Source organism: Triticum dicoccoides, chromosome 5A, assembly GCF_002162155.2.
Source record: "Triticum dicoccoides isolate Atlit2015 ecotype Zavitan chromosome 5A, WEW_v2.0, whole genome shotgun sequence".
Lineage (NCBI taxonomy): Eukaryota > Viridiplantae > Streptophyta > Magnoliopsida > Poales > Poaceae > Triticum > Triticum dicoccoides.
In genome coordinates this window covers 285,903,919-285,925,052 of record NC_041388.1, presented here as the reverse complement: position 1 = coordinate 285,925,052, position 21,134 = coordinate 285,903,919, and the positions used below count along the sequence as shown (strand labels likewise).

At 50.5% G+C, this 21,134-nt stretch overlaps 1 protein-coding gene across 1 annotated transcript; it reads left to right on the top strand.

The window, feature by feature from the left end:
* The first annotated feature begins 2,444 nt into the window (after window positions 1-2,444).
* On the top strand, window positions 2,445-4,028 carry LOC119301062 (transcription factor MYB44-like). Its single transcript, XM_037577962.1, has one exon. The coding sequence runs from the start codon at window positions 2,590-2,592 to the stop codon at window positions 3,598-3,600; it is 1,011 nt and encodes a 336-aa protein (XP_037433859.1). The 5' UTR covers window positions 2,445-2,589; the 3' UTR covers window positions 3,601-4,028.
* Window positions 4,029-21,134: the final 17,106 nt, after the last annotated feature.

Here is a 21,134-nt window from a genome sequence, read left to right as displayed (position 1 = left end):
GACGCGCTTTGGCCTTGGCCTCGTCTTCGGCTTGGCTAGCTAGCTGCCAAAAGCGCAAAGCTTGTGCGTCACCTTAATAGTAGTATGGCTGTTTGTTAGGCTTGAGATTAAGATGTGGAATGGGAGTAAGACGGTTGGTGCAGGCGGGGCTTTCAGATGTTTGGAATGGGGATGGGGATGGGGACGGGCGACAAGTTGGTTGACGCAGCAGCAATCCCGCCCAACACTCCGTCGGCCGGGCGTTTGTTTGCGCCACAGAAGCAAGAAAGCACGCACGCTACTTACTATAGGCTATAGCTGAGACGTGAGACGCGCCACCGACCCGGAGGAGAGGAGAGAAGACGAGGAATGAAGTTAGTTTGCTTTGATTTGCTGTTGGTTGCGGCGTGCCGTCCTGGTGGTTAGTCCCGCGGATAAATGGACCTCCCTCCGGCCGGTAGAAGTGTAACGCAGACGAGTGGTCTGTCTGGTCGGACCGTCTCGTCGTCGTGGGAGGAGGAGACGTCCCGATCCCTCGGACAGGGACACGCGCGCGCAACCAACCAACCGCATGCAGATTGGACAACGGCAATGGGTGGTACACATCCATCCATTTTCGATGGAAACAAAACAGAGGGCGGGCGGGTGGGTGGACGTGATCAAAACTGTTTCCGGGGCACGGCGGTGCATCCGTCATAACGACGGACACCCTGCCACGTCCATCCATGCACCCGGTTTAATGTCGAGTCGACCGGGTTTGTTTTGGAGCAGTTGGCTCCCTTCTCGTGCCGTGCGCAGTGCACTGGAGACTGGAGTGGGCCAGCAATCCCAATCCCGCGACCGCGCCTCCTCAACTCCCAACGGCCACGACGACTCACCAGCATCGCATCGGGTCGCACCAGTCCAACAAGGAAAAGGAAAAAAAAAGTGCAACACCAATTCCCTTTTCCTTCCTCTATTTCTCACGTTCAAACAGAAAGAAAGAAAGAAAGCGAAACAGGAATGAGTAGCTCGTCCTGTGCCTCACACGTTACTGTAGGAAATCTGGCATGGTATCCGAATTACTACTGCCTAGAGATACATAATCAAGTTAAGTGGTGGTAGAAAAAATAGCACATGTTCTCGCGTCCAACATGCGCCACACGCGTGTACACACGCACATGGACGAAAACGGTTACGTTGTCGACGCGTCTGCATGGAGAACAAAAAACAAAAATGTAAATTGACAGAGCTAATGTGACCTTTCAGCGACAGGAACCCTAGCCGCCGCCGGCACGAAAGCCTACCCTTCCGGCGCAGTCTTCCGGTGGCTCCCCTCCGCCGGCGATCTCTTGGTTGTTGGTGGTGAGGGGGGTCATCCGATCCCGTGCGTGCGGATCATTTTACATTTAGGTTCTAGGGCCCTAATAGTTTAGGTTTTTGAATCGTTCGGCATTTTGGCTTCAGTGGCGGCACAACGATGCTAGAGGCTCCGGATTCTTCTCCAGCTAGGCGATTGTCTTTATGGCCGGTGATGAATTTGGGAAACGGTCGGTTCAGGCGAGGATGTCGTGGCGGCGGTGACAACATTCTTGTGATGGACTTGTGGCTCCGCTGTTGTGCCGGCGTTTGCTCTAGCGTCGACAAGGCGCTTGGCAGATAGTCCTACAGCGGATGCAGATTGTGGTCTGCATCAACGACATATGTAAGACGAAACTTGTGTTGGGTTCATGGTTGATGGACGACAGGTATGATTTTTTCCTCCGGCGTCTTAGTCATGGCGAGGTGCCAGATCTGTAGTTCGATGACGTGTCCGGGGTGTTGCCGCTGTCTGATTTGTTCAACGACAATGTCTTCACCTTTGGTGAGCCACCTTGAAGGTCCGCAAAGTTGCACATCGACGATGGAGCCGCGTCAAGCTTGGGTTAGGAGGTGATCCATCATTTTTTTTTCATTTGATGATTGCTGTGGTGGTGCCGGAGGTAGGGTGTCAAGCTTAGTGACGGTTCTGTTGTCTTTTTAGTTTTGTCACGTCGGTCTTAAGGAAACTTGTACTTTGATCTTTACGATGTGAACGAAACACATATCATCATGAAAAAAAAAGTAAGTTGATGAAAAAAAATTCAAATATCAGCTGGGCGAAACAATCTTCACGCCGTCGTACATGCATTTTTTTTGCCTATTATTATTGAAAAGCCGAATAATCAGGTATTGGTCATTTCTGTTGGAAAAGATGGGCGAGAGAGAGATATTATTTGCCTCCCTCCTTCCCCATCCCTATCCATCCCCGTCCATACCACACGTAGGAGCAGGAGAGTCATTTGGGTTTCAGTTGGAGAGACGCCGCGTGTCCCGGGGCCAGCTGTACCCACGCCACAAATACTAGTAGCATGAACCGCCCCGTCCCCTTCCCCTGCTCGGCTGGAACCCGTTACAACCGGCTCGCTCCGGTCACCCCGGCCTCCCGTCCCAGGTATATATCCCACCCCTGCCCCCTCCGCTCCCCCGCACCCTTCCCCTCTGTCTCCTTCCTCCTCCACACCCCATCCCAAGTAGACTACCAGATCGGTAACCTCCCAAGTCACTCGCTCACTACTCGTATCACTTACGATCGAGGATCTACCGGCGGCCATGGCGGCGTGCAGAGGAGGCGGGGGCGGCAAGGACGTGGACCGGATCAAGGGCCCGTGGAGCCCCGAGGAGGACGACGCGCTGCAGCGGCTCGTGGGCCGCCACGGCGCGCGCAACTGGTCCCTCATCAGCAAGTCCATCCCGGGGCGGTCCGGCAAGTCCTGCCGCCTCCGCTGGTGCAACCAGCTCTCGCCGCAGGTGGAGCACCGCCCCTTCACCCCCGACGAGGACGACACCATCCTCCGCGCCCACGCCAGGTTCGGCAACAAGTGGGCCACCATCGCACGCCTCCTCTCCGGCCGCACTGACAACGCCATCAAGAACCACTGGAACTCCACGCTCAAGCGCAAGTACTCCTCTTCTTCCTCTGCATCGGCATCGCCGGCTGATGACGCCATGGCAAACGACGATGAGGACCGCCGGCCGCTGAAGCGGACCAGCAGCGACGGGTACCCGGGGCTCTGCTTCAGCCCCGGGAGCCCGTCGGGGTCGGACCTCAGCGACTCCAGTCACCAGAGCCTCCCCTCCGTCATGCCGTCCGCCGCCTCGCAGCAGCCGCACGTGTACCGCCCGGTCGCGCGGGCCGGCGGGGTGGTCGTGCTCCCGACGGCCACGCCGCAGCCGTCGCCTCCGTGTCCGTCTCCGCCGCCGCCCCCTCCTCCTCCGGCGACGTCGCTCTCGCTGTCCCTCTCCCTGCCCGGCTTGGACGCGCCCGAGCCAGCCCCGGTGGCGCAGCCTATGTCCATGCCACCACCACCTCCTCCTGCTCCTGTACAGCCCGCCGCAGCGCCTCAGATGCCGCCGCCGCCACCCATGCCGTTCATGCTCCAGCCGCCGCCGCAGCCCCAGCCACGGGCGGCGGCGCCTTTCAACGGGGAGTTCCTGTCGATGATGCAAGAGATGATCCGGATCGAGGTCCGGAACTACATGTCCGGCTTCGACCCCCGGTCGTCGCCGGCCGACGGCGTCCACGCCGCCAAGCGCATGATGAGCATGGCCAAGATCGAGTAGGAAGCAGGTAAGCAAAAAGCAGCTCGACAACAAACGAAAATGAGCCTCTCTGCTCCACTCAAGAGCCAAGAAACAAACGGAAGGCAGAGCAGAGGCGGCAAGTGAAGAGGAGAAGAAGAAGCAGCGAAGCTCGGCGGCCTGTTTAGATCTTGTTGCCCGACAATAATTCCCTAGTTCCGTGTCTCGATTAGTTTGTTTCTTTCCTTCCTTGCTCGAAGCTCCATCGAAGAAGATAGATTCATGTTCATGGTAGTTCCTTCTACATCAGAGACGAGACGAAGAAAACTTCGTCACTAGCGTGGCAAATAAACTAGGCAGGGCAGAGCAAACATGTTGCTTGCTCTAAGAGTTCTTTTTGTATAGAGAAAGGGAAAAGAAGAAATGAAACGAGATGGGGAAAAGGAGAGGCCGAGTTCCCGGATCGATCACATCTGCTTCTTCAGTTTTACTAACAACTACTCTAACATAGGCGTTTCGTTTTGGTGCTGGTAGTAGGTGCACATTTCTGTTTTGCGTTGGCTGTTTTATGGTTGGAGTGTCTGGTTTGGGGAGCAGAGGACGAAACGGAATTATGGTGGGAGGGATCGGCAGTGGAGGATGGGCGAGCGACAGCTAACTGCCTGCCTGTTGCGCACCCCCCTCTCTCTCTCTCCTTTTACTAGTTTTTTGGTTTTACTGACTTATAGGGGGAGAAGTAGTAGGAGTACAATACTTTTTGACATGTGGGCGATTGAATGATGGACGGCCGGGAGGGCGTGTGGGGATGGGAATGGCATGGCGGAAAGGAGCTTTGAAACGGCAGCTAGCTAGCTTAACAAGAAAAAACAACGGACCGCAACGCAAAGTGAAGTCACATGACTGACCGCTTGCATTACTGTCCCACAAAGACGGAGGAACAAGTAAGCTCTCTCTGACTGCAGCCGCTGCTGTGCTAAAACTAGTCAAGTTGCTGTTGGTTTCTGGTTTTCAAACCGTGTCAAGACCAAATGAACTTTGACGTAGTAATTCCATTTCCATCAAACTATGTATCTGAACTCTAGTACAGAGGCACAACAAACATTTGATGACTCTTTTTTCTTCTTACAGCAACTATGTATTTTAACTACTGCATGCCTCGGATGGATTCAGGTGAGGAGAGCCACGCCTGCCGTTGCCGGTGTCGCGTCTATGCACATATACAATTCCCTTCGCATCCACCAGCTATATTTGTATGCACCCCGAAACAGTGGCCAGCAGCAGTAGTAGTATATCTGTACCGCGATCTGCTGTGTCGGTTTGTTCCGTTGGCGACGTCAGCCTGATGGTTTGTTAATTTGTTGGTTTGTTTGCTGCTGCTGCTGCTGCTGGTTGGTTGGTTGGTTACCAGTCAGTCGCAAGGCCCTTCCTGGAATTAGAATTATGATAGGCAGGCGTGCATGCACACATACACGTAGTACGTTGATTGATGGATGGATGGATGGATTGATGGGTGTGCGCGGTTTGCCCGGCACGAGATATTTCCGTTCCGGTTAGACGTTGTTTTCGGAGGCAGTTCATCATTTCTGGTCCCGGGAAACCCTCATCCATCCATCCGTCCAACCTGACCACCTAACACGGGCCGCAAATTAGTAGTGTATATATAGTATTAGTAGTGTGCTAATGCTGGCATCGGATAGCTACGAGCCGTCAGTCGGTGGTTTCGTTTCGTTTCGTTTTGGGTTGGGTTGGGAAGGGAGAAAGCTTTGGGCGGAGAAAAAGAAGGCCGTTTTCTGTTAAGGTGTCGTGAGTCGGTCAGCAGTCGGTTCAGGGAAAACAACATTGATGGATGGTTTGCTTGGGAATAGCATTTGGTTGGGTCGTAATCGTATGTGTGGTTGGGGTGTCGACGGTCCACCGACGGACGGACGGACGGACGCAAAGGAAAAAGGCCGACCGCGACGATTTAGCCGCTACCTGCCTGCAACGAACGACCAAGCATCAACCACGTGACGTGAGGCGCTGGGCAACTCTCTTCTTGCTTTGTTATGCGAAAAACTGCACGTTTAGATACTCCAAATGGGCGGGACTACCTTGTCCCGGAAAAGATGGCTCGTTCCAGCTACGGATGGTGTTTCCGTTTTGTTTCTGGTGTTCGTTGGGAGATATGATTCGTTTTGCCAAAAATAAAAGAGGGAAAAAACTCAATTTTCTCAGTTCCGTTTGGTCTGCCAAAAGAGAAAATTGAGAAGAGGCTAATTCTCAATCGACTAAGATTTAATCAAGTCTCATTAGACTGACATAAAACAACAGAGATAAAGAAAAAAAACTAACAAAAATTACACGGATCTCAATGTAAGATCTCACAGATATACCATCAAAGACTGAAAAGAAAAAACAAACACATCTGATTCCATGCAAACATGAGCAGTACGCGCTCACGACGCTAGTCGCTCTGGCCCGTCCGTTACCCCGTTTCAATCACTTCATTTACCCGGCGTGGCTGACCGTGTGCATGTAGACAGATGCCGGACGAACGCGTGGCGCTCCGCCGGTGCAAGGGAGGTGACCAATTGACAAGTTGCCCGTTGGCTTTGACGACGTGCTCCTCCTCCTCCTGGGTTGGGTGTGATGCGGACGTGCAGCTGCAGCTCCGCATTTTTGACCTAGCCGTTGCCGTTTTCCATTACGAAATGCACGTCCGTTTCCATCCTTTGCTTGCTTGCTTCTTCCAGTTTCCCGCGTTTCTTTTCTTCCGGCCGTTGTTGCATGCCAGTTGGCTAAACGGTCAAAGGCCCATGGATCGATCCATCTCATCATTATGGCCACTCACTCGCTCACTTGTAGTAGTTGTTCCGTGTCATCTTTGGTTTCCTTTTTTCATTACATTACTTGCTCCAATCGCTGTTCCGTTCTGCCGGTGATATGAGTGAGTGGAGACGCGCCGGACCTATATCCTACCAGAACCTTCCATCCAGTAATTTATCTCCTCAAGACGTCATGTAGTACTACTATACTTTTCTCTCGGCAGCTTCGATTAGTAGTAACTTGTCATGGCCGGCTACTGTATCACCCGAATGGCTTAGGGTCTCTTCGATTCAAAGGATCCTCATAGCATTTTTGAAGGATTAGAATCCTTATGAATTTTTCCTACGTAACGGCAGCAAGTGATTGAGTTCAGTGTTAGAAGAAAATTTGCTAGCCGAGCAGGCTTGGTGCCTCCTAGAGTCTCCGGCCAGTTTATGTGCACGTCTTCTACGTGCAAAATACTATCCCAATGGGAATTTGATCGGCACAGCTTTTGCTGGCAACGTCTCTGCGGTGTGGCATGGTATCGAGCATGGTCTTCAATTGCTTAAAAAAAGGGATTATTTGGAGGGTGGGTAATGGTACTCAGATTCGTACTTGGCGAGACCTATGGATCCCCTGTGGACCTTCCTTCAAACCGACCACTCTAAAGAGGAATTGTCGTTTGAACCGAGTTTCTGACTTCATGGACGACAATGGTATTTGGAATAATCGGCTGCTTAATGAGCACTTTTGGCCTATGGATGTGCTGCAAATTCGTAAGATTCGTACGTCTCCGAGACAGCAAGATGATTTTCTTGCTTGGCACCCGGAGAAAAGTGGATACTTCACAGTTATCATCTAGCTATGCAAAACCATGAGGAAGCCTTTTCTAATAGTGCTTTTAGTGCTCAACCTGCTGGTACACGGCCGACTTGGAACCTTATCTGGCAACCAACTGTGCCGCAAAAAATGAAAGTGATGGCATGGAAGGCGGCGACTGGTGCCCCTACATTTAAGTGCATGCAATATAGACACCTATGAACACGTGCAACTTGCCCGCTGTGTGGTGTCGAAAATGAGAGCTCCTTCCACGCTTTGGTGGCATGTAAGGAAGCGGTGCAGCTCTGGGAAGGAATGAGGAGGATATGGCCAATCCCAAGCAACAAATGTCTAGTAAATACTGGGGAGGAATGGGTGCTCAATGTTCGAGCAAACTGCACTGAGAGGGTACATGACATGGTGCTGATTTTAATATGGAGAGTATGGAATTTGCAGATCGATTTATTGCATGGAAAGGACCAAGTTCTAGTAAAAATCTCAGCCAACTTCTTCAATAGCTATTTGAACTCTTTATGGCATGCAAAAAAGTATAATATGGAGGAGGTGATCAAAGGTAAAATGGTAGAGAGAGTGGGGTGGTCAAAACCCAAGAACAAGGAAACTGCGTCGGCCAAACCATGGCCTGCTCCTGCTGCAGGATGGGTCGCCCTTTCGGTTGACGGATCATTATCCTCAGAGGGGACTGCAGGTTCAGGGATGGTCCTGAGGAATCCGGATAGAAGCTTGATTTTTGCTGCTTATCGGCACCTCTTTTTCTACAACGAAGTCCTCGAAGTGGAACTACATGCAATTAGGGAGGGTCTAGCGCTAGCTTTGGAGCGACCAGACCTTCCCATGGTAATCCAATCTGACTCTTCGATGATGCTTTCTTCATTGTCCTCAGATATTCTTGATCGATCGGCTTATGGTCATTTAGTCATGGAGATTAAGCACCTCTTAACTGGTAGAGAGTTTTTTCCCATGAAAATTTCTAGAGATCAAAACAGAGAGTAGCAGATTGCCCGCAAACCATCGGAGAGTAGAGTGTAGCCCGGCTTGTTGGCTACATAATTGCCCACCTTGTATCGCTGAGCTTTTACCAGCTGACTATAACTTTGCATATATGGAATAAAACACTTTACCCCCGCAAAAACAGAATTTATTTGTACTACATTTCACAAGAATTCTAACATCCACTCCAATCTCTTGGAAGAAATCCTTTGCTTATTCCATAACACAATCAAAGAAACTCAAATCCTATAGGGACTGAGTGCGATGCCCCGGCGACGGGGGCGGAGGTTGAGGTCGTCTCCCCAGGCAAGATCTTCATGACCCGCGGATGCGGTGAGGTCGCCCGGGTTTTCCATGCGGAGGGCGCCCTCGCCATCCACTTCGAATAAGATGGCGCCTCAATGATGTTCTTCAAGGTCTTCGACGCGGAGGGCCGCCGCCTGGAGTGCTGCCCTGGAGGGGGTCATCAGGACGGCATAGAGGCAGGAGCCGGGCCTGCCGCTGGCCTAGTTAGCAGCTCCTCCAGCAGCAGCGATCACGCTTGGGAGTCCAGCGACTCTCCCGAGCCCTACGAGACTCCGGAGACGAGCGACGACAGCTACGTGCCCCCGAGCTCTCGCCGTGCCCCGAGCGTGATACGTCTTCAACGTATCTACAATTTTTGATTGTTCCATGCTATTATATTATCAACCTTGTATGTTTTATATGCATTTATATGGTATTTTATATGATTTTTGGGACTAACCTATTAACCTAGAGCCCAGTGCCAGTTTCTGTTTTTTTTTCTTGTTTTTGAGTATCGCAGAAAAGGAAAACCAAACGGAGTCCAATTGACCTGAAATTTCACGGAGATCATTTTTGGACCAGAAGAAGCCCACAGAGTACCGGAGATGGGCCAGAAGAGTCCCGAGGCCACCACGAGGGTGGGGGGCGTGCCCTACCCCCCTGGGCATGCCCCCCTACCTCGTGGCCGCCTCGGGGACCCCCCTGTTTTGTCCCCGATGCCAACACCTCTTATATATACAGAAACCTCCAAAAAATAACCTAGATCGAGAGTTCCGCCGCCGCAAGCCTCTGTAGCCACCGAAAACCAATCTAGATCCGTTCCGGCACCCTGCCGGAGGGGGGAATCCCTCTCCGGTGGCCATATTCATCATCCTGGCGCTCTCCATGACGAGGAGGGAGTAGTTCACCCTCGGGGCTGAGGGTATGTACCAGTAGCTATGTGTTTGATCTCTCTCTCTCTTTCTCTCTCTCGTGTTCTTGATTCGGCACGATCTTGATGTATTGTGAGCTTTGCTATTATAGTTGGATCTTATGATGTTTCTCCCCCTCTATTCTCTTGTGATGGATTGACTTTTCCCTTTGAAGTTATCTTATCAGATTGAGTCTTTAAGGATTTGAGAACACTTGATGTATGTCTTGCATGTGCTTATCTGTGGTGACAATGGGATATCACGTGATCCACTTGATGTATGTTTTACTGATCAACTTGCGAGTTCCATGACTTCGTGAACTTATGCATAGGGGTTGGCACATGTTTTCATCTTGACTCCCAGGTAGAAACTTTGGGGCACTCTTTGAAGTTCTTTGTGTTGGTTGAATAGATGAATCTTAGATCGTGTGATGCATATCGTATAATCATACCCACGGATGCTTGAGGTGACATTGGAGTATCTAGATGACATTAGGGTTTTGGTTGATTTGTGTCTTAAGGTGTTATTCTAGTACACACTCTAGGATAGATCGAACGGAAATAATAGCTTCGTGTTATTTTACTACGAACTCTTGAATAGATCGATCAGAAAGGATAACTTTGAGGTGGTTTCACACCCTACAATAATCTCTTCGTTTGTTCTATGCTATTAGTGACTTTGCAGTGACTCTTTGTTGCATGTTGAGGGATAGTTATATGATCCGGTTATGTTATTATTGTTGAGAGAACTTGCAGTAGTAAAAGTATGAACCCTAGGCCTTGTTTCAACGCATTTCAATACCGTTTTCGCTCACTTTTATCATTAGTTACCTTGCTGTTTTTATATTTTTAGATTACAAAAACATATATCTACCATCTATATTGCACTTGTATCACCATCTCTTCGCCGAACTAGTGCAATTTACCATTGTATTGGGTGTGTTGGGGACACAAGAGACTCTTTGCTATTTGTTTGCAGGGTTGTTTGAGAGAGACCATCTTCATCCTACGCCTCCCACGAATTGATAAACCTTAGGTCATCCACTTGAGGGAAATTTTCTACTGTCCTACAAACCTCTGCACTTGGAGGCCCAACAACGTCTACAAGAAGAAGGTTGTGTAGTAGACACCAAGCTCTTTTCTGGCGCCATTGCCGGTGAGGTTAGCGCTTGAAGGTATATCTTTAGATATTGCAATCGAATCTTTTTGTTTCTTGTTTTATCACTAGTTTAGTCTATAATTTAAAAAAAATAGAATTGAGGGTACCTCATATGCTTCATTTTTTAATATCTTTCATGAAAATAAGGATTCTGATAATTTTGCCAAAATGCTAGAAGAAGAATCTTGCTTATGTGGAGAGTAGTAAATTTTCTATGCTTGTAGATCATGAAAAGAATGCTTTATGTGATGGTTACATTGTTGAATTCATTCATGATGCTATTGAAAATTATTATGAGGGAGGAATATATGCTTGTAGGAATTGCAATAGTATCAAGTTTCCTCTCTACATGTTGAAAATCTTGAAGCTATGCTTGTTTTGCCTTCCTATGCTAGTTGATTATTGTTCCCATAAGTTGTTTGCTCACAAACTCCCTATGCATAGGAAGTGATTTAGACTTAAATGTGCTACTTCATGATGCTCTCTTTATATTTCAGTTCTTATCTTTTATGTGAGCATCATTGAAATCATCATGCCTAGCTAGGGGCGTTAAACGATAGCGCTTGTTGGGAGGAAACCCAATTTTAAATAATTCATCTAGCCTCTGTTTAGATGTGGTTTTATGTTTTAATTAGTGTTTGTGCCAAACTTGGGTGAAGTCTTTGTGATCTTGCTGTAAAAACAGAAACTTTAGCGCTCACGAGATTAGCTACCATTTTTTTTACTGGAGAGTGCTATTAAGTTGATTCTTTTTGCAGATGAGTAATAGACAAATTACTCACGTCCATCAATTTATTTCAGAATTGTTTGAGTTCCATAAGTATACGTTTGATACAGATTGCTACAGACTATTCTGTTTTTGACAGATTTTGTTTTCTTTGTGTTGTTTGGTTATTTTGATGAATCTATGAGTAGTATTGGAGGGTTTGAACCATACAGAAGTTGGAATACGGTAGATATTACACCAATATGAATTTAGAATGAGTTCACAACAGTACCTAAGTGGTGATTTATTTTCTTATACTAACGGAGCTCATGAGATTTTCTGTTGAGTTTTGTGTTGTGAAGTTTTCAAGTTTTGAGTAAAGATTCGATGCACTATGGAATAAGGAGTGGCAAGAGCCTAAGCTTGGGGATGCCCAGGGCACCCCAAGGTAATATTCAAGGACAACCAAGAGCCTAAGCTTGGGGATGCCCCGGATGGCATCCCCTCTTTCGTCTTCATTCATCGGTAACTTTACTTGAAGCTACATTTTTATTCACCACATGATATGTGTTTTGCTTGGAGCGTCATTTTATTTTCTTTTGTTTTGCTTGATGTTTGAATAAAATACCAAGATATGAAATTCTTAAATGTTAGAGAGTCTTCACATTGTTGAATAATTATTCGACTACTCATTGAGCTTCACTTATATTTTTCGGAGTAGTTTGTCGTTTACTCTAGTGCCTCACTTATATCTTTTAGAGCACGGTGGTGGTTTTATTTTATAGAAATTATTGATCTCTCATGCTTCACTTATATTATTTGAGAGTCCTTTAGAACAGCATGGTAATTTTCTTTGGCTATAAAATTGGTCCTACTATGATAGGCATCCAAGAGGGATATAATAAAATCTCGGGGAACGTAGTAATTTCAAAAAAATTCCTACGCACACGCAGGATCATGGTGATGCATAGCAACGAGAGGGGAGACTGTCGTCCACGTACCCTCATAGACCGTTAAGCGGAAGCGTTATGACAATGGGGTTGATGTAGTCGTACGTCTTCATGATCGACCGATCCTCAGTGCCGAACGTACGGCACCTCCGCTTTCAGCACTCGTTCAGCTCGGTGACGTCCCGCGAACTCACGATCCAGTAGATCTCGGGGAAGAGTTTCGTCAGCACGACAGCGTGGTGACGATGTTGATGAAGCTACCACAGCAGGGCTTTGCCTAAACACCGCTACAGTATGACCGAGGTGGATTATGATGGAGGGGGGCACCGCACACGGCTGGGAGAGATCTTTGTGATCAACTTGTGTGTCTAGAGGTGCCCCCTGCCCCTGTATATAAAGGAGCAAGGGGGAGTGTCGGTGTCAAAACCGGCGGATCTCAGGTAGGGGGTCCCAAACTGTGCGTCTAAGATGGATGGTACCAGGAGGCAGGGGACACGATGTTTACCCAGGTTCGGGCCCTCTTGATGGAGGTCCGCCGGTTTTGACACCGACATTGGTGTTTTCATTGAGAGTTCCACTGTGCCGTCACCGTAAGGCTTGATGGCCCCTTCGATCATCGGAAATGATACAGTCCAGGGTGAGGTTTTCCTCCCCGGACAGATCTTCGTATTCGGTGGCTTCGCACTGCGGGCCAATTCACTTGGCCATCTGGAGCAGATCGAAAGCTACGCCCCTGGCCATCAGGCTAGGTTCGGAAACTTAAACTACACTGACGACATCCATGGAGACTGTATCTTCGATGGATTTGAGCCCATGTCAGGTGCGCCGCACAATCACGACGAGCATGACATAACCCTGCCGTTGGACAGTGTTTGGGAGATCGCATATGCAACTACTCCGGCCTTCAATCCGGAGCAAATTGCGCCATCCGAGGACGGAGGGGTAGACCCCGCCATGGAGGCCGCACTCTAAGTGGCGATGGAGCCGGATACTGACATCACCCCTTACGAGAGCCGTATTGCCGAACCACTGGATTCGTCTCCGACCACGGACTCCGAGCCGCCTGCATCCGTGCCTATCGAATCCGATTGGGCGCCGATCATGGAGTTCACCTCCGCAGATATCTTTCAGCACTCGCCTTTCGGCGATGTGCTAAATTCATTAAGGTCTCTCTCCTTGTCAGGAGAACCTTGGCCGAACTATGTCCGGCTAGAATGGGCGGACGACGAAGAAATTCGCTGCCCACCCATCACCCACTTAGTAGCCACTGTCGACGATTTAACCGACATGCTCGACTTCGACTCCGAAGACATCGACGGTATGGACGACGATGCAGGAGACGAACAGGAACCACCGCCCACAGGGCGCTGGACCGCCACCTCATCATATGATATATACATGGTGGACACCCCCAAAGAAGGCAATGGCGACGAGACAGCGGAGGATGACCCCTCCAAGAAGCAACCCAAGCGCCGACGTCAGCGGCGCCGCTCTAAGTCCCGCCATAGCAAAAGTAGTGATACCGGCACAAGAGACAATAACACTCCAGATAGTGCCGAATACAACAACAATCCCCTCCAGCACGATGTAGAGTGGGAGGGTGAACAAGCTAGCCCTCCAGAGCAGGCAGTAGATGGAGAATCGGAGGAGGACAATTACATGCCTCTCTCCGAAGACGAGGTGAGCCTCGGCGACAAAGAATTTATCGTGCCTGAGGATCCCGTCGAGCAGGAGCGCTTCAAGCGCCGGCTTATGGCCATAGCACATAGCTTGAAGAAAAAGCAACAACAGCTTCAAGCTGATCAAGACTTGCTAGAAGACAGATGGACCGAAGTCTTTGCGGCCGGGGAATACGAACTCGAGCACCCCTCCAAGAGTTACCCAAAGCGCAGGTTGCTACCTCACCTCGAGGAGGAAGCATTGAAACCTACATCACCAGTTCACAATGCGGCTGACCGGCCACCTCGTGGCCGAGCCAGGGAGGCGTTTCAGCCTGCACGCCACCGCCACTCAAACAAAAATACCAAGGCCCGGGGCAACACACGGGACCTGCGAGACATATTGGATAGCAGGGCAAAACATGCAAGGTCGATATACGGGTCACGAGGGCGCGCGCCAACGCGGGACGATGATCGTCACGCCGGATACACTAAAAGTAAATCCGGCCGGGCCGAATACAGCAGACAAGACTCATATGAACCGCGTCGTGATATAGCCCGGCACAGAGGCGCCGCACACCCCCTATGCTTCACTGATGAAGTTATGGATCACGAATTCCCGAAGGGTTTTAAACCCGTAAATATCGAATCGTATGATGGTACAACAGATCCCGCTGTATGGTTTGAGGATTTTCTCCTCCACATCCACATGGCCCGCGGTGATGATCTACATGCCATCAAGTACCTCCCACTAAAACTCAAAGGACCAGCTCGGCATTGGTTGAATAGCTTGCCAGCAGACTCCGTCGGCAGTTGGGAGGATCTGGAAGACGCATTCCTTGACAACTTCCAGGGCACTTATGTGTGACCACTAGATGCTAATGACTTGAGGCATATAACTCAGCAGCCAGGAGAATCGGCCAGGAAATTCTGGACACGGTTCCTAACTAAGAAAAACCAAATTGTCGACTGTCCGGATGCAGAGGCCTTAGCGGCATTCAAGCATAACATCCGTGACGAGTGGTTCCCCCGACACCTCGGCCAGGAGAAGCCGAAGTCTATGACAGCCCTCACGACACTCATGACCCGCTTTTGCACGGGCGAGGATAGCTGGCTGGCTCGCAGCAACTACACATCAAGGAATCCGGGCACTTCGGATACCAAAGATGCCAACGGCAGACCACGTCGTAACAGACAAAAGCGCCGCAACAACGGCGATAACACCGATGGTACGGCAGTCAATGCCGGATTCAGAGGCTCAAGATCCAGTTAGCTAAAAAAGCCATTCAAAAGAAGTACTCCGGGCCCGTCCAGTTTGGATCGCATACTTGATCGCTCGTGTCAAATCCACGGCACCCCCGATAAGCCAGCCAATCACACCAACAGAGAATGCCGGGTGTTCAAGCAGGCCGGCAAGTTAAATGCCGAAAACAAGGACAAGGGGCTGCATAGTGATGACGAGGAGGAGCCCCGACCGCCGAACACGGGAGGACAGAAGAGGTTCCCTCCACAAGTGAAGACGGTGAACATGATATACGCAACCCACATTCCCAAGAGGGAACGGAAGTGTGCACTAAGGGACGTCTATGCATTGGAGCCCGTCGCCCCAAAGTTCAACCCATGGTCCGCTTGTCCGATCACCTTCGATCGCAGGGACCACCCCACTAGTATCCGTCATGGCGGATCCGCCGCACTGGTCCTAGACCCCATCATCGACGAATTTCGCCTCACTCGAGTCCTTATGGACGGCGGCAGCAGCCTGAACCTGCACTATCAGGATACAATGCGCAAAATGGGTATAGATCCCTCGAGGATCAAACCCACCAAAACCACCTTTAAGGGCGTCATCCCAGGTGTAGAGGCCCATTGCACGGGCTCAATCACACTGGAAGTGGTCTTCGGATCTCCGGACAACTTCCGAAGCGAGGAGTTAATCTTCGATATCGTCCCGTTCCGCAGTGGCTATCACGCACTGCTCGGGCGAACCGCATTTGCAAAATTCAATGCGGTACTGCATTACGCATACCTCAAGCTCAAGATGCCAGGACCTAGGGGGTCATAACAGTCAATGGAAACACCGAACGCTCGCTCCGCACGGAAGAGCACACTGCGGCCCTCACAGCAGAAGCACAAAGCAGCCTTTTAACGCAAACCACCAATTCGGCGATACAGCCCCCGGACACCGTCAAGCGAGTCTGGAGTAAACTGCAACAGGATCGCCTGGCACGTTCAGAGCTCGCCTAGCAATTCGGCCCCCGTCCCAGTCCCAGTAAAGCGACGAAATCCGTGCCGCACGTACATAATTATGCACTGAAAATACCATGGGCATAGGCGGGGGCACGATCAGAGCACGTCCCCCAATGCGGCTTAACCGCCCTAGGGGCTGCATACCTTTATCATTTTTTTCTCTTTCAGGACCTTACTCTCTGGAATCCATTTCCGGCAGTACGATTGCTAGACACATTACGGGAAGGAACAACCAAGGAGGCAAGAAGCTAAGATGTACAAGGGAACCCCCAGGTGGTCTCTAATAATAATCGATATACCCGCTTTTTACTATCCATACGCAGCTTGCCCCTGGATAGGACATGTCAAATAGTCCTATTTTCTGCTTATTGCACTACTTGTATCAGTATGCTTCGACGTATTATTTAAATAACAATGCATAGCATTAGTCTATTATTGCATTATCCATCCCTTTTTTTCTTATATGTTCATTTACAACAACTTGCACCCGTACATTCGGGTACGGTCAATACGCCAGGGGCTTTCATTTACCCCATAATACGGCGTGAGAAGTCCGAACACTTTTGACAGTGCGGCACCCCAAATTAGAGCATTATATGCATCAGCTCCGAATCATGTCTTGGGTCAATAGTTGGGTTTGCCTGGCTCCCATGTTTTGGTACCTTACGTTCCGCTATATCGGCTAAGGTAGCACTGGGAGAACTACTGTGATTGTGTCCCGGTTCTTCCGTACGAGCACCTCAGTAGAGAAAGCCGAAAACTGACTGTCATGATAGGGCGAGAGCTGGTCGCTGTTCGAGAGGTCTGAGTCCTTAAAGACTTTTTCCGCTTCGGGCAAGGAGTCGGCCTTGTCCGACTTAGGCGTATATAGCGCCCCCAATTCGGCCTTCCGAATACTAGGGGCTTCGCCAAAATTTAAAATTGCAGACTTCTATGGCTAAGTGAGAGTGATAAAGCCTTATAGTCCGATTGCCTGCTTCATTGTGCTGAACACCTCCCTCGAAGGATCCAAAATTGGGATAAAGAGTGCTCAGATTTATCCCGAACACCCCAGTACTAGTTACATGGGGGCAGAAGCCGACGACTGGCCAACTCTCAGATTTTATAAACGGCCGCACAGAAAGTAATATTTTAAAATCAAAAGGCGTTGCTTAGCGCAAATGAACTCGTTTCATATTACAGGATCACATGAGCATGTTCATTCAAAAATTACATCTGTGGCACATTCCTCCTCTACAAGGCGGGAACCCTTCAGGACACTGTCATAATACATTTCGGGACAGCGATGCTCCTTGCGCTTCAGCGGCCCCTCCTTCACCAGCTTCACGGCGTCCAGCTTCGCCCAGTGCACCTTCGCCCGGGCAAAAGCCCTGCATGCACCCTCGATGCGGACCGACCACTTTATGACGTCAAGCCGTGGACAGGCATCCACAAGCCGCCTCACCAGACTGAAGTAGCTGCTAGGCAGGGGATCGCCAGGCCACATACGGACTATAAGACCCTTCATGGCCTGTTTGGCCACCTTGTGAAGCTTGACCAGTTGCTTCAGCTGGTCGCTCAAGGGCATTGGGTGTTCGGTCCTAGTATACTGAGACCAGAACAACTTTTCCATCGAGCTCCCCTCCTTAGCTCGGTAAAACTCTGCGGCATCCAGTACACTGCGGGGAAGATCTATGAACGCTCCTAGAGAGCTCCTAACTCAGGTAAGTAAAAGGAAAGTTTCCTTCACATGCTTGCTTTGCATAATGAATGCCTTACCCGCTGCTATCTTCTTCACTACATCCATCTCCTGGAGGGCCTTGTGGGCTTCAGCCTTGGCACTCCATGCGCTTTCGAGCGCCTTTGCAAGCTCGGACTCCCGCGTCTTAGAGTCAAGCTCCAAGGACTCTGTTTTTTGGCGAGAGCCTCGAGCTCTTGCTGCACCTCGCCTACCCGGGCTTCTTGCTTTTCCCGCTCAATGCACTCCTTGGCCGCTTTGTCTTCGGCCTCGGACAGCGCCTTCTTCAGGGTCGCCACCTCGGTTGTGGCCCCTGGCAAATTCCTAATGATCCTATTACTTTACAACCGAATTTCTTTTTAATATATAGACAAGGTATTGCTTACCTTTGCTCTCCTCGAGCTGCCTCTTGGTAAGGCCGAGCTCGTCTTCGGACCGCTCAAGGTCCTGCTTCAGTACAACGACCTCCGCAGTACGTGCGACAGCGGCCAGCAGTGAAGCCTGCATATGCACATAGACATATTCTGATTAGACTCCTGAGTCATCATTTGATCCTCTATTCGGCCTTTCTTCACGAACGCCAAACAAAGCATCAGGGGCTACTGTCTATGCGGTAATATTTTCCTATATTTTGATTGCTTACCTCAAAGCCTGTTAGGAGGCTGTCACAAGCTTCGGTTAGTCCGTTTTTGGCAGGCTGAACTTTCTCGATCACCGCACTCATAATAGTGCAGTGCTCTTCATCGATGGAAGCACCGCGAAGCGCTTCCAGCAAGTTGTCTGGTGCCTCGGGATGGACAGAGGCCACCGGCACGGGCGGCTTGCCCCTTTTAATGGGGGATCGCCTGCCGGAGTCCGGAACCACCGAAGGTTCCGACGCAGTGTTCGGCTGGGGGCTGAACTGGGAGCCCATGCGAGTCTTGCTCCCTTTGCGCCGAGGGTCTAGAAGGTCGCCTCGAGGCGCCTCTAGGACTACCTCCCCTCGGCTCGGTGCCTTCTTAGACAACACCTCGATGTTGTCCGTAGGGCAAGGGGTGGAGGCGGTCGGAAGTGAATCTCTATTCATATCCGACGAGTCCAAAGAACCGTCCGACGAAAGTCAAGACGGGCTCGGGGCGGACTGCATAATCATATTCGACGTAAGAAGAAGCAGTGCAATAAAACATACCATGAATTACTATGGTATCTGTATACTTACGATGTCGCCAGGGGCTTCTCCCTGGGTAACCACTTGTCGCCGCTATAGGCGGCTGTCGTGGAGCAGTCCGGAAGGAGGGTCCTTCCCTTCTTGGACCCTTCGGCCTCCCCGGTTGGGGCGGCCTTCCTATTCTTGTCTCCCCGGCTAGGGGGGGGGAGAACTTTCCTCTTCCTCCTCATTTTCATGGGAGGAGGGCGCATCGGAGTTATCGGACGATGAGCCCGATATAACCTTGCACCGGAGACCCTTTCGGATCCCCGTGGCCTTCTTCTTGGCCTTCTTCGCCGGCACCTCGTAAGGCGCCGGAACCAGCATCTCCGTTAGGAGAGCATTTGTAGGGTCTTCAGGCAGGGGGGTTGGGCAATTGATCCGCTCCACTGTCTCCACCAAGTCCTGTTAATGGCATGGAAGCTTAGATCCCGCATATGATTAAAACTGGGGCAAATAAATATCCCGTGAGATACAAAACTTACCGGATTGGCGTGGCGCTTTGCGCAGAGTCCGCGGTCCTTGGTAAGGGGAGGAGGTACCTCAGCGCCCTTGAATAGCACCTTCCAGACGTCCTTGTGCGTCGTGTCGAAGAGCTCTCACAGCATCTGGTGCTTGGCCAGGTCGAACTCCCACAAATTGAATACCCGTCGTTGACACGAGAGAATCCGGAGGAAGAGCATGACCTGGACCACGTTGACGAGCTTGATTTTCTTGCTCATCATGTTCTTGATGTAGGTCTGGAGTCCGGTCAGCTCTATCGGGGAACCCCAGGACAGGCCCTTCTCTTTCCAGGAGATGAGCCGTGTGAGGATTCCAGATCGAAATTCGGGGGCTGCCACCCAGTTGGTGTCACGTGGCTTGGTGATGTAGAACCACCCCGATTGCCACCCCTTTATGGTCTCCACATAGGAGCCTTCGAGCCTGGTGACATTAGGTATTTTGCCCACCATGGCGCCTCCGCACTCCGCTTGCTGTCCGACCACCACCTTCGGTTTAACATTGAAGGTCTTCATCCACAGGCCGAAGTGGGGCATGATGCGGAGGAAGGCCTCGCACACGACGATAAACGCTAAGATGTTGAGGATGAAATTGGGGGCCAGATCATGAAAATCCAGCCCGTAGTAGAACATGAGCCCGCAGACAAACGGGTGAAGGGGAAATCCCAGTCCACGGACAAAGTGAGTAAGGAAAACTACCCTCTCATGGGGTGCGGGCGTAGGGATGATCTGCCCCGCATCTGGCAGCCGGTGTGCGATGTCCGCGGCCAGATATCCGACTTCCCGTAGCTTTGCGATGTGCTCCTCCGTGACAGAGGAGACCATCCACTTGCCTCCCGCTCCGGACGTGCTTGGAGTGGTTTGAGAAGAAAGACGCGAACTTGGGTGCTGGAGCTCGAGTGCGTGAGAATGGATAAGCAAGGAGGAAGAAGGCACGGGTAAAAAGGGTGAATCTTTGTCCCTTTATAAGGGCGGAAGAGGCGATGCACCTCCCCACTTACCTAATAAAATCGCTTATTCCCCGAACGCCGTAATTGATGGCATGGTTGGGTTACCCATACCTGTATTGATGAGAATCCCGTAATAAGGGGGACATGATCTCTGCTTCGACAAGATGTGTCAAGAAAACTGCCTCGCAATATGTGTAGTGCTGGTCGAGAAAAACGGTTCCAATAATGGCCGGGCCATGGCATGATGTCATGTTGCAAAACGTGTCAGCAGATTATATTTGTGGAAATATTATTCTCTCTATGGTGGTATGCGGAACTTGTTTTGCAGAACCGGACAGTATACTTCTGTTCAAAATCTTCCATGGAGTATTCGGAGGAAGAACCCGCCTTGCAATGCCGAAGACAAATCTGCGTGCCGGACTCATCGTCATTGAAGCCTGGTTCAGGGGCTACTGAGGGAGTCCTGGATTAGGGGGTCCCCGGACAGCCGGACTATATCCTTTGGCCGGACTGTTGGACTATGAAGATACAAGATTGAAGACTTCATCCCATCTCCGGATGGGACTTTCCTTGGCATGGAAGGCAAGCTTGGCAATACGGATATGTAGATCTCCTCCCTTGTAACCGACTCTGTGTAACCCTAGCCCCCTCCGGTGTCTATATAAACCGGAGGGTTTAGTCCGTAGGACAA